Source organism: Peromyscus californicus, unplaced genomic scaffold (genome assembly GCF_007827085.1).
Source record: "Peromyscus californicus insignis strain IS unplaced genomic scaffold, ASM782708v3 Scaffold_7__1_contigs__length_154581171, whole genome shotgun sequence".
NCBI lineage: Eukaryota > Metazoa > Chordata > Mammalia > Rodentia > Cricetidae > Peromyscus > Peromyscus californicus.
The window spans coordinates 132652187-132664327 of NW_026294595.1; the positions used below are offsets into that span (position 1 = coordinate 132652187).

At 53.7% G+C, this 12141-nt stretch overlaps 1 protein-coding gene across 1 annotated transcript in view; it reads right to left on the reverse strand.

The window, feature by feature from the left end:
- Positions 1 to 4547: 4547 nt before the first annotated feature.
- The window catches only part of Tgm2 (transglutaminase 2), a 29118-nt gene continuing 21524 nt past the window's right edge, over positions 4548 to 12141 (reverse strand). The window contains exons 11-13 of the mRNA XM_052725333.1: positions 7906 to 8066; positions 6838 to 6974; positions 4548 to 6105 (exon numbers count right to left, since the gene is read on the reverse strand). Coding sequence (XP_052581293.1) covers positions 5955 to 6105; positions 6838 to 6974; positions 7906 to 8066 — 449 coding nt within the window. The 3' untranslated portion in view covers positions 4548 to 5954. The remainder of the gene's footprint in view (positions 6106 to 6837; positions 6975 to 7905; positions 8067 to 12141) is intronic.

Consider the following 12141-nt stretch of genomic DNA (forward strand, 5'->3'; position numbering starts at 1 on the left):
GCATGCCCTGATCCCTGCCATTGATCCCTCAATTTCCCTGCCATTAAAAAAAAAAGAAAGAAAGAAAAAAGGAATCCTAGCAAATGACAGCAAATCACTGCTCTGGCTGACCTAGCAGGCATTTTCCCTTGTCTGTCGTCTGTCCCAGAGGAGTGGATGTGGAACTGACGAAGCTAGACTCTCTGCTTTTGCCTCTGGTTGTCTTCACTTTCTTTTTCAGAGACAGGGCCTCACCATGTGGCCCAGGCTAGCCTCAAACTCATAATCCTCCTGTTATAGCCTCAGTGCTGGGATTACAGGCATGCACTACACTGTTCAACACTTCTTGACCTAGGGCAGCGGCTGAGGATGCTGTCTAGAGGCGGCTCTTTGGCCATTTGTGAAGTGTGAAGGGTGTAGGTCCAGGGTGACCTGCGATGGCCAGAGTGAAAGTAGTGGTGAATGATTAGGTGTTTACCAAGGCCCCGAGGAGCCCTCTGACTCTACCCAGTGGGCTGGAGTATACGTAATCACGGACAGCTGTCATGAAAAATGTAACAGGCTCCCAAACTGATGGCACTGCCCCCTTTCTCCTCCCTCATTTCACAGCAGCAACAACCGAGGCCCGGGGGTGGGGAGTAGATTTTCACTGATCATGCCCAGGCAGAATCCTGAGACTGAACCCAGGCCGCCACTCCGAGCTCAGCATTCTGCCTCCCTCTGCTCATATTAATTATCTAGACAGCTTTATTGAGGTAGAATCCACACGCTTTGGAAGTCACCCATTAAAGTACACAGTTCAGTGGCCTCAGTTTGGACAACCGCATCTATCAGCACAGTTTACAGCATTTCCATTACCCGCCTTAGTTCTAACTCCGTTCCTCAAGCCCCAGGCAGCCACCCATCTACTACATCTGCTCTCTGTAAGTAGCACCATACATTCCGAGAGCTTTCATTTCTCTCTTTTTTTTTCCACTTACATGATGTTTTCATCCTTACTGTAGTGTATTTCAGGGCTTCATTCCTTTTCATTGCCAAGTAATATTCCATGATATAGACAACATATTTATCTCTTAATTAAGTTGATGGACGGTTGGGTTACTTCTACTTTTTTTGTCTGCTATGAATGATGCCACTGTGGACATTGTTGAACAACTTTCTGTGTTCATGCATGCTTTCATTTCTCTTGGATAAATACCTGCAGGTGGAATTTCTGGGTCATAGAGTAACTCCATATTTACCACCTGGTCTTCTGACCCTGACTTTCTCAGACCCTGGGGGTGCTGATGGGGAAACAATGTGTGGATAAATTCAGGACTTCCAGTTTCCAGGGTTCAGGAAACAAGCCTGCCCCTCCCCTGCTCTCCCCATATCCTCTCCTCTCCTCTGTAGGCCGTTCTTCAGAGAGCTGTGGACCAGCCGGAACCCAGGCCCTTTCTGCTTGCTAGGACTTGGGTGAGTCTGTGACCTGTGTGAGTCTGCTGCTCTGGCTGGTGGCTGTGGATTCACGTGAAGGGAGTCACCGGGTGGTGTTTTGTGTCTGCAAAATTTTCTCAGCACTCACTGAGACTGTAGCCCGGTTCTTCGAGGCTAGACATGCCATCCTTTGGACACAGCTTCTCATTTCGTTGGGCTGTTTCTTTTCCCTCTTGTCACAGAACCCTCGGGCTGCATGGGGTTGCTAGTTGCCGTGTGCTTGCTCAGGCCTGTGCTCAGGAGAAAGCAGGGGAGACCCTCAAATAACACCCCCGGCCTGACTGTCAATAATAGTGGCGTATACAACTTGTCTTTTCGTCCCCCGATGGCTTCCAAAGTGGCTTTTCTCTTGTCTTCCAGAGAACACATACCTTTTGGAGCCTAATAATTAACTGTAGAATGAGCCTTTGTCAGGAAAGGAACCAAAAAGGCTCCAGCCACACACTTCCCTAATCAGTAACTTTTCTTTAGACCTGCGGAACCCAGAGTACCCAGTGGCTTGCTGATAACGGCAGCTTAGGAGAAAGGCCGACCCCGCCCCCAGCCGATCTGCCCACACAGCCCTGTCCGTGCGTGCCTGCAGCCCAGGCACAGTGGTCAGGTCTGGAGACACCGCCATCTTCTTTGGTTTGTTGGCTTTCTGAACAAATCTTTTCTTTGTCTCGGTCACATGTCCTCCAACCACTGGCTTTTTTGACTGGGTTTCCCTGTTGCACCAGCCCCAAGGTAAATGTGCTTGGAGGAGGCACGGGCTTGGCCCCACCCCACCCTCTCTCTTGGACTCTATCAGCGGTCTGTCATTCCAGCCTTGGCTGCAGGCTGAGGGGTGAGCTGGCAGACATCCTAGGCAAACAAGTGCAGCTGGAAAGGAAAGGGGCCCCTGGGGTGGGAGGACGGACGCGACCCACCCCCCCCTCCCCGAGGGCTGCCAGGCATGTATGAAGGCCTCCATCCCAGGAGTCCTGGACCCTGGTGAGCAGGGAGAATGCTGGGAGGAACAGGCCTTCGTGCCACACTCTGTGCTGGGCACAGCTGCTTGTGCAGACTAAGGCTCAGTTTTGCAACCTACCAGCTGTGTGACTTGGGGCGAATTGTTTAACCTCTCTGTCCCTCCATTTCTGTATCTATGAATAGGTGAAATGGCACAACCTCCAGGGTTTCTAACATCCCAGAGGGAGATTTGGGAGTGTGCCACATACACACATTTGAGACATTCTGCCTTGCCGTGGAAGACCCACAGCAGGAGCCAACACATGTCTGTCCTGTGCAAACAGCTCTATTTCTCTAGGCTTTTATTGAAACAAGCAATGGACCTGGTGTGTGTGTGTGTGTGTGTGTGTGTGTGTGTGTGTACTTGTTCATGGAGGCCAGAGGTCAATGTCAGGTTTCTTCCTAATTGGCTCACCAGCTAATTTTTTGAGACAGGGTCTCTCACTGAGCCCAGAGATCACCAATTTAACTAGACTGGCTGACGCCAAGACCCACTTGTCTTGCATGCTCAGCTTCATCCTCCAGTGCTGGGGCTGTGAACTTGGGTGATGTGCGCCCAGCTTCTCTGTGTGCGCTAAGGCTCCAAACTCAAGTCCTCGCGTTTGTGTGGCAAGCTGAGCCGTTGTCCCGACTGTGGCTGTACTTTCGGATCACAAGGAACAAATAATAAGTAGAAGTGTCTATTGGGAGGGGGGCGCGCTGGGTGAGCAAGAGAGGGGGCCCAAGTCAGTTGAGCTATGTACAGCTTGGCCCCTCCGTGTCAGGGGTCAGCAGTCAGGCAGGGAGCCAGAGCTCGCGGCCTTGACTTCCCCGGAAGCCTCGTGCTGTGAGTCTGCCCCTTGCCCTAGAGCACCCAGCACACGGGCAGGTGCAGAAGCGGCTGTCCACAGCCCTGCCACCTGCATAAACATCTGCCTAAGACGAGCAGAGGCAGAAGCATCTGGCACAGCCTAGGAAGGCCTCGGAGAGGTGGCCTCCTTGGAGAGGTGGCCTCCTTGGAGAGGTGGCCTCCTTGAGGCCCGGTTTCTGTAGCCCAGTGAGAGTCCTCCATATGGGGCTTATGGGAAGAGTCAAGACAGAAGGTCCCATCCAGTCCGTCCTTTTCCCTTGCTTGTCCACCTCTGCTATCCAGGGGAGTTTCCCAGAGTCCTTTGCCAGCTGGTCTCTGGTAAGGATCTGCCAGCAGGCAGCATGAAGGAGGATTAGCCAGACCTGCCTGCCTCTGTGGTAATCCCTCCACAGTGAGGCCTTCAATGCCTTCTCCATGGGAAAAGACAGCTACATTTATTTATTTATGACATTTATTTATTTGTGTGTATGCGTCCGCATGTGGAGATCAGAAGACAACTTTCAGGAGTCAGCTCTCCCCTTCCGCCATGTGGGTGCAGTCATCGGGCTTGGTGGTAGGGACCTTCTTCACCTGTTGAGCCATATCACTGGCCCTGTTTCTGTCTAGTGCATCACTTGCTGAATCAACGTCCAAGCCACCCTAGCCAGCACAGGAATGCAGTATCCAGGGATCACAGGGACTTGGCACCCAGGAAAGGTGATGTTGGGGTTATTTTTTGTGTGTGCATGCTTGTGTAGGTGTGCATGCATGTGTGTGTCTGTGTGTTGTGTGTGCGTGCGCATGTCTGTGTGTACCAAATGCCAATCCTCGGGTGTCATTTCTCAGGCACTGTTCATCTTGTTTTTGAGATAGCCTCTAATCGGCCTAGAGCCCACCAAGGAGACTAAACTGTTTAGCCAATGAACTGGGATTTTATCCCTAGAACTGGGATTATAGATGGGCACCACCACATCGTGGTTTGTTACCCCAACACACAACCAAAGGTGACCTTCATGTTAAGCCGAGTAGATGAGGAAAGACAAGGAAGGGTATTCCAGGCACAGGGAACAGCATGCAAAACTTAAGAGGTGAATGAGAAGGAAGGACCCTGGGGGACACAGGAAGTTCCTGGCTCTGCTAGTGGGCGGGGTTTGTGGGTAGAGCCTTGAGTGCCAGGAAAGTGTAAGGCCGGGTTAAGGCTTGGGCGAGGAAGCCGGGAGTGGGCACAGGTGTGAGTGAACCTCTCCACCCACCTCCCTCAGAAGCTCCCAAAGGATAAGGGCAGACCTTGTTTGAATGTGAAAAATAGACCTTTATTTCAGTGCTCACATGTGTTTCAAAAGCATGCCCACTGCCTGCTTGGAACCCGAAGCTTGTACAGACCAACCGAAGCGGAGCTGTGTGGGAAGGGGGCAGATACACGGCTCATGGTGCAATTCTCTGTGCAAAGTGAAACGTGTTAAAGGCATTGTTGTGATTCTTCCCAAGCTCTTCTCTGGGATTTCAGGGGGTCCCAGAGCCTCTGACCGCATCACCCAGAGAACCCCTCCACTTCTGAAGTCTTCCAGCTTGAGGGCCCAGCCATGGAGAGGTAGTTGGGGATAGTGACCAATAGGCTCCCACGCTTTTTTTGTAGACAAGTGCTGTGCCTGGGGGTGCTTGCCGAGGAAGAAGGGCTGGTGGAGGCATGGCCCTGGTGGGAAGTGACCAGCGTGGACAGTTAAGGTTCCTCCTGTGAAGTCTAGTCTAAGCACTGTGCAGGCAGCTTATGGGTAGTCCTGGAACTGCATCTGAGGGACCCGGGCATAGGTGAGAAGCAGGATGGCCTGGTGTTGCTGTCTCCTTTCCAGAGTGCCCTGGGCCTGGGTGGCAGGCTTCAGAAGCATAGGGCCGAGAGACTCTGGAGGTGGACTTGTCAATCATTGCTCTGGTGAAGGAACATCATGCCCAGGAGAGGAGGGCAAAGTGTGGCCCTCCTTGGAACTCAGACCTAGGCTCTGACTGCCAGCTCCCTAGCCTCCCTGTCCTTTCCTTACCCCCTCACCCCAACTGTGTCCTTCCAGATTGGTCCCATATGGCTTTGCTGACTCTCTCAGGTCAGGGCTGATGTCACAGATGGAGTACTAGAGCCCAAGCCAGATGGCACAGGTCACCCACTGGCCCTGCAAGTGATGGCAGCCTACTGGCACAGCACAGCCTGGGCAGCCTCAGTTTCCACCCTGCAGTTTCTCGTGGACACTGAACAGGCTGGTGGCCCTGTGAGAACTTGAGGTGCCTAGCACACAGTAATTCCCTTTCAGCGGGGAGGCAGGTGGGAGACTGATGGCCAGGGCAGCTGGGTTCCTTCATTGAGCCAGTGGGTTTACCATCCCTCTGTGCTTGCTCTGAGGTTCTAGAGACAGTTCAAACAATACAGGGTGCTGGCAACGGCCCTCTTCTTCCCCTGGTCTGCCAAGGCCAGGGTTCCCACTGTGTTGGCACAGAACACTCCTCACAGCTAAGGGGACAGATGGGGAACTGGACCAGAGGAACAGGATGGACCGGAAGTACAGTTCCTTCCAAAGAGCCCCCAGGGAGCCCTGTCAGCCTGAAGGGGTGAAGTTGCTCATTATCTCGGGATAAAGACCAGGATGAGTTGAGGGTTGGCAGCAGGTAACGGGGAGCTGGGTGAAGGGGTCCCTTAGGCTGGGCCAATGATGACGTTCCGGTAACCCTTCACAGACTTCAGCTTGTCACACTGGAAGTTAACCACCAGCTTGTGGAGGCCAACTTCGGTCGGGAACAGGTCGATCCGTGCCTTGACCACTTCTCCTGCTGGCACAGGGTCTGAGCTGAAGAAAAAAAGAGGGCGAGGAGTCATGGGGCATCAGTGAAGACACACAAAGACTTAGGCCAGGGCCTCAGCGAAGGAAGACTAATGCCGGTATTAATGGCGGGTCCTGCTGGTGGTCTCTGCAGGGCTTACAGAGTTGGGCCTCCTAGAGTGGTGTGTGTGTCTGTGTGTGTACACGCATTTGAGTGTGTACACAAATCTGGGTGAGTATGAGACAGGAAGTATACATGTTTGGGTGTGCCCAAGTATGTGAGCAAGAACGTTGCTTGTGGATGGGCAGCCATATGTGGTGCGTGAATGTGCCGATGTGTGCTGGCAGTAGGTGGTGGGGTAGGGGTAACATGGACATGCACAGTGGGTACAGGAGAGACAAGGCATCGTATGGCTTGTGCATGCACTTGATTTGTTTGTGTTCCTATACGTGCATGTGTAGATAGGAATGGATGAGGGCACACCCATGTATCTGAGTTCTGTGAGGACTCTGTGGAAGCAGCACACGGTGACTGATGGGCCTCACTCAGGTCAGGTGTGTGTTGGTGTGGGAATGGCCTGCAGTTAGCACACTGTGAGAGTTGAAAGGGTGCCTGTCAGCACTCTGACTTGGGGTTTGGAAGGGGGGATGCAGGTGAGCAGGAGTGAGTGGAGTGGGCTACAGGCTGGGTTAGGTTCAAGGGCCTTGTCTCCTGGCTCCAGCCTTCTCCTCCCCGAGACCTGGGTTCCTAGCACTTACACTTCCACAGACTTCTGCTCCTTGGTCAGGCCGGCCCCCTCCACAGTGAAAATGCAGTCATACAGGGGCTCAGAGAGCGGGTTCCTCAGGGACACCTCAGCCACCAGTTTGCGGTTCTGCTTGGGCTCCCCCAGGACCTGGAAGGGGAGCAGATGAAGGTTAGGGCAGGGAGCCAGGCTGGATGCCTACAGAATTTGTCCCAGTGTTTGCTAAATGAAGCTGCTCCCAGTTCTGACATGCCCAGAACAAATCTTGGTGCCTGTTTCCTGTTTGCAAAATGCAGGTGATGGCTATGGCCCAGATCTCTCTCACAGAGCTTTACTGAGGCTCCCCATGACCCTGGGGGTGTATGAAGGGTCTCCTTTGTCCCGGGGTCTGAAGCTGACAGGTCAGGACTGGAGCTTACTGACCCTGCCCTTCTCTACTGTGTGAGATTGGGGAGATTGGGACCCTCTCTGAGCCCTATGAAAGCTGCCAGCTCTTCAGGACAGGTGAGCTAAGGGTGCAGCACTTAGCTGACCCAGGCCCATGACTACAAGGCACTCTAGAGCAACTGTGTCTGGGGCTCAGGGGCACCTCAGAAGAGGGGGAAGATGGCCGTGATGGCACAGTCGGCTTTCACCAAGTCTCCAAATGTGAAGGGCACGCCCTAGCTGCTTCCTGTGGCCATAGTCAATTCTCACAGCATCCCCAAGTGCCAGCATTGACCTAGTCCCACAGAGGAATGAACTGGGGCTCAGAAGCGTGAATTAGCATCTTCAGAGCCACCCAGGCACAAGCCTGGGCCACCATGCTTGCCATCCTTCCCTGGCCTCAGCAGTATCACCAAGGTGGGTACACTGGTCTTTTAAGGATACCCGGGTCCTAGATCCCGACAATCTCCCAACCCCAAGGCTCTAGGAGCCCTTCCCAGAGGCTTGAGTCCTGCAGTCTCTTAGCTCTATGACACTCTCCTTCCACGGGGATCCTGAGGCACAGAAAGGCTCCAGGCTGCAGTAGATGTATGCGTGGGTACAGGCTGTCTTCTCCCCAGCCTTGGGCTTTTCTGGGGCCTCATCTGCTCCTTACCCGGATCTTGATTTCAGGATTCTCCAGGTAGAGGTCTCTCTCAGCCAGCAGGTAGCTGTTGGAAGCTGGCTCGACGAGGAGCCCCCGCACCTTGATGAGGTTTGATTCTGTCAGGCACTCACTGTACTTCTCGTAGAGGATGCGCAGGGGGATGCTATTCTCTGTGATGAGGGAGGAGGGCGGAGTGACGTGTGAGTTGTGAGGGCTGGATCCAACCAACTGCAGAGATTACAGACATGCACCACCACACCTGGATAGAAGCCAGAGCCTCACGCACACCAAGCAAGCGCTCTCTCACTGAGATGCGTTCCCAGTTTGCCTCTGTTCCTTCTAGCTGATGACCCGGCGAGTCTCTACCTTCTAGGACCTATTAATACTGTGTGGGCAGTATGGGTGCTTAGGAGGCTAAGAAGGATTTCCTGAATGGGGCAGGGAGGCAGCTGGCTGCTGCGAGGAGGAGGGACAGCCGCTGACCACCAAGCACCACGCCTCTCCCAGGGCCTCCCATTTCACCTTCTTGACAACCCAAGCGTGGCTGTACTTACAGGCAAGGAAACCAAGGCTTGGGCAAGTAAAATGTATTGTCATACATCACCACACAGCTGAACATGCCACCCAGGCATCTGAATCAGATCCCTAGCATCACCTGTCCTCTGAGGGTGACCTCACTCCCCACTGGGCCCACAGCCTTGACCCATTTTACAGATGAAAACACGCCTCTGCCAGGAAGCGCTCCCCAACCGGCTGTGTGAGCCCAGGGAGATGACCACCCTGTCTGTTCCCTCCGTTTCTGGGTCAGTCAGCATATGCAGGGCAGAGCTCTGACTGAGATGATTGCAGAGCAATGGCTCACAGCTGAGGGGCTGAGGGTGGGCTTGATCTCATTTTTTTCTGACAAGAAAATGGAGGCCTGAGGACAGCAGGGGTCAGTAGGATGTAGCAACGTTTGGAGAAAGGAGTCCAGGGACGTCTCTGGGCTTCCTGGCACCCAGCCAACCATCCTGGTCCTGCAGGGAGCAGCTAGCACTCTGACAGCAGAGGCGTCCCCTCCCCTTGCTACGCCAGCATTTACATATCCTGACTGGAATGATTTTCACACACCAGTATGGGCCTCATAGTTTGCATGGTATTTTTCTATAGCCTGCTTTATATTTTTAACCGTATCATCATTGTTATTACCATCATCATCATCATCATCACCACCATCATCACAACCACCATCACCATCATTACCATCGTCACCACCACCACCACCATCACCACCACCACCATCATCATAACCACCATCATCACCACCATCACCACCACCACCATCACCACCACCACCATCATCATAACCACCATCATCACCACCATCACCACCACCACCATCACCACCACCACCACCATCAGCTGCATCACCACCACCACCACCACCACCAACTGAATCACCACAACCACCATCATCACCACCACCATCTTTTGCTAAGAGAAGATTTTCATCATTATTTAGAGCAAACTAACAGCACAATAATTATAAATACAAACCAACAAAGTCTTGCTTGCTGCACTCTGGCAGGACATTCATGTCCCAGGGGCCAGGGCTAATGGATAATGAGGGGACGACTGGCAAAGGCTGAGGAGCCAAAGGCAAATTAGCACCGCTCAGCTCCCACAGGGACAGCTGCTCAGGTCAGCTGGAGGATTGACAAGGCTGAGGGGCAGTGGCCTGCTCATTGTTGGCCCAAGCAGCAGGTGGCCCAGGCTTTAGAACGCTAGGCAGCCAGCGGGTGGCCTTCCCCCGCTGCATTATCCCCAAAGGGACCTACTCCAGCCTGATGACATGATGAGGAGCAAAACCCTGTGCCCATGAGGACAAAACCCTGGAATGAACAGCCCCACCCTGGGGGCAAAACAGAAAGAGGAAACACTGGACACTAGGAGGATGTGGCCGTAACTGTTGATGGCCAGCCAGGCCAGGGCAGGTCCTGGAGAGCCAATGTTCACAGATCAGTAACCAGACCTTGTCCTTGGGCCAAATGCTGGCTGGGAGGAGAAACTGAATGTGGTCAGCCTCAGTCCTCCCTTGGACATTATGCCCTGTTCAAGAAGGTCCCCTGGGGATGGTCACTGAACCCTGACTGCTTTCCTGACCTACGGGTGGCTGAGGGAGGAGAGAGAGAGAGAGAGCAGGGTGAAGGAAGGGGAGAGCAGTTGGGTTGCAGCCAGGCTCGGACAACTGGACTCCATTCAGCTGTCGTGGGCCTGGCTTCCTGTCCATTAGCACATGGAAGTCCCCAGATCGTATCATCAAAGAGCAGTAAGTGTCAGCAACGCTGCCAAAGAGGCAGAACAGTCGGCCTCAGGTGCTCCCTGGATTTGGAGGCCCCAACAGGCTGTGTTGGACTAGCTGTGCCTTCCAGCCAGAGCCCAGCACACAGAGCCCCTGCCCTGTTCTCCCTGTTCCCTGTGCTGTCCCTCATGGATTCCTGGCAGGCAGGACACCCTCGGCTGAACTGCGGGCCTGGCTGGAGCCCCTGCAGCACGATGCAGACGATCTGATGCTATCTGTGGGGCAGAGGTGACTCCACAGCTGGGAGTCAGGTGCCTGGAATTCAGGCCTTGGCCTAGGTTCATCACTGCCTCCCTAGGGGAGCTCATAAAAGGCTCAAGTGAGTGGTATCGGCTGGAGGGCCTTCAAAGATGGACTGGCCTTTGTCCAAATGGGGGCCTGTGGCCTGAAAGGGAAAGAGAAATGTCCAGGGCAACAGCAGCAGGTGGTGTCAACTAGAATATGGGTATCCAGGCTACCTCACGTAGCCATGGTGACAAGTCCCCCTGCCCCTCACTCCTGGGATCCAAACCTAGTGGGGTCACGTGTGTTCTTCCCATGCCATCAAGGTGGCAGAGAGACCCTGTGCAGATACTGCCTCGTGTCACAACAGTGCTAAGCTGGGTCTCACACTGAAGCAGAAGCATGGCACCAGGTCCTGGCCACAGTGACTCCACATCAGCTCTGAGTCCCCAAAGTTGTCCATCAGGTGAGTGTGTGGGCATGGTCACCTTGCCAGTCTGTGCCTTGTGCCACTGTGAAGGCGGCAGAGGCAAATGCCACGTGAGTCCAGCTGGCTTCAGATTGCATCTTTCAACAGTTCAGTACTGGGACCCCAGCCTGGGGCTAAGGGGATTTTCCAGGCCCGGGAGAGAAGAGTCAAGAGCTGGCCCCAGACACAGGCCTGTGTGCCCAGGAGAGCTGGGCTATGACAGTGCTGGGTGAAGGGCCCGGAGTACTCTGTCTGCAAGCAGGAGTGGGAGCAGGGAGAGTAACAGCTTGGGCCGCCCCTTCTCTAGGCAGGTCACGGTGGTTCTCCATTATTAGTGCTGACAGTACAACGGTACATGAAATCCACACTGGCCCGTGATGGCTGGACTGTGGAGCTGGACTGTGTCCTGGCACTGTGCTAGTTCCATGTGTGACCTCAGGGCCCAGAACAATTTTAGGAGAACACCAGGAAGGGACTTAGCTGTGACAGAGGAGCACAGGATCTGGGAAGGCCAGCAGGGTCGTGGGAAGATGCCATGAAACAAGACAGGCTCAAATCCCTGACTTGACTACTCTGTGCCTCTGTCTCCTCATCTAGAAAATGGGTGCAATGTAGGAATCTACACCAACCCCCATACACATACTTTTTTTTTTTTGAGGCAAGGTCTCACTATGTAGCCCAGGCTGGCCTCAGACTCTCAATCTTCCTGCCTCAGCCTCCAGAGAAGGGGAATTACAGGTGTGTTTCATCATGCCGGCTCCCACTTCTCTTTGAGCTATAAGAATTAAGCATGGTGGGAGGCTGGGGAGACCACTCAGTCAATAAAGTGCTTGCCTTGTGAGCATGAGAACCTGAGTTCCATCCCTGGAATGAACACAAGTGGAAAACAAAAAAAAAACCCAAAAAAACAAAAAACACAAAACAGGCTTGTGATCGAAATGGTGGGAGGAGGGGACAAGCAGATCTCTGGGACTAGTTGGCCAGTGAGAGAGCCTGTCATACAAAAAAAAAAAAGGTGGATGGTACCTGAGGGATGATACCTATGGTGTCTTCTGGCCTACACACACACACACACACACACACACACACACGCACACACACACACACAAACACCATGGTACCAAGCATGGGGCTTGGCCCTGGTGATGCCAGGCAAGGGTCTGGGAGGTGAGATGCGCGGGTGAAGTACTGGATGCTCTGGGCAGGCACAGCC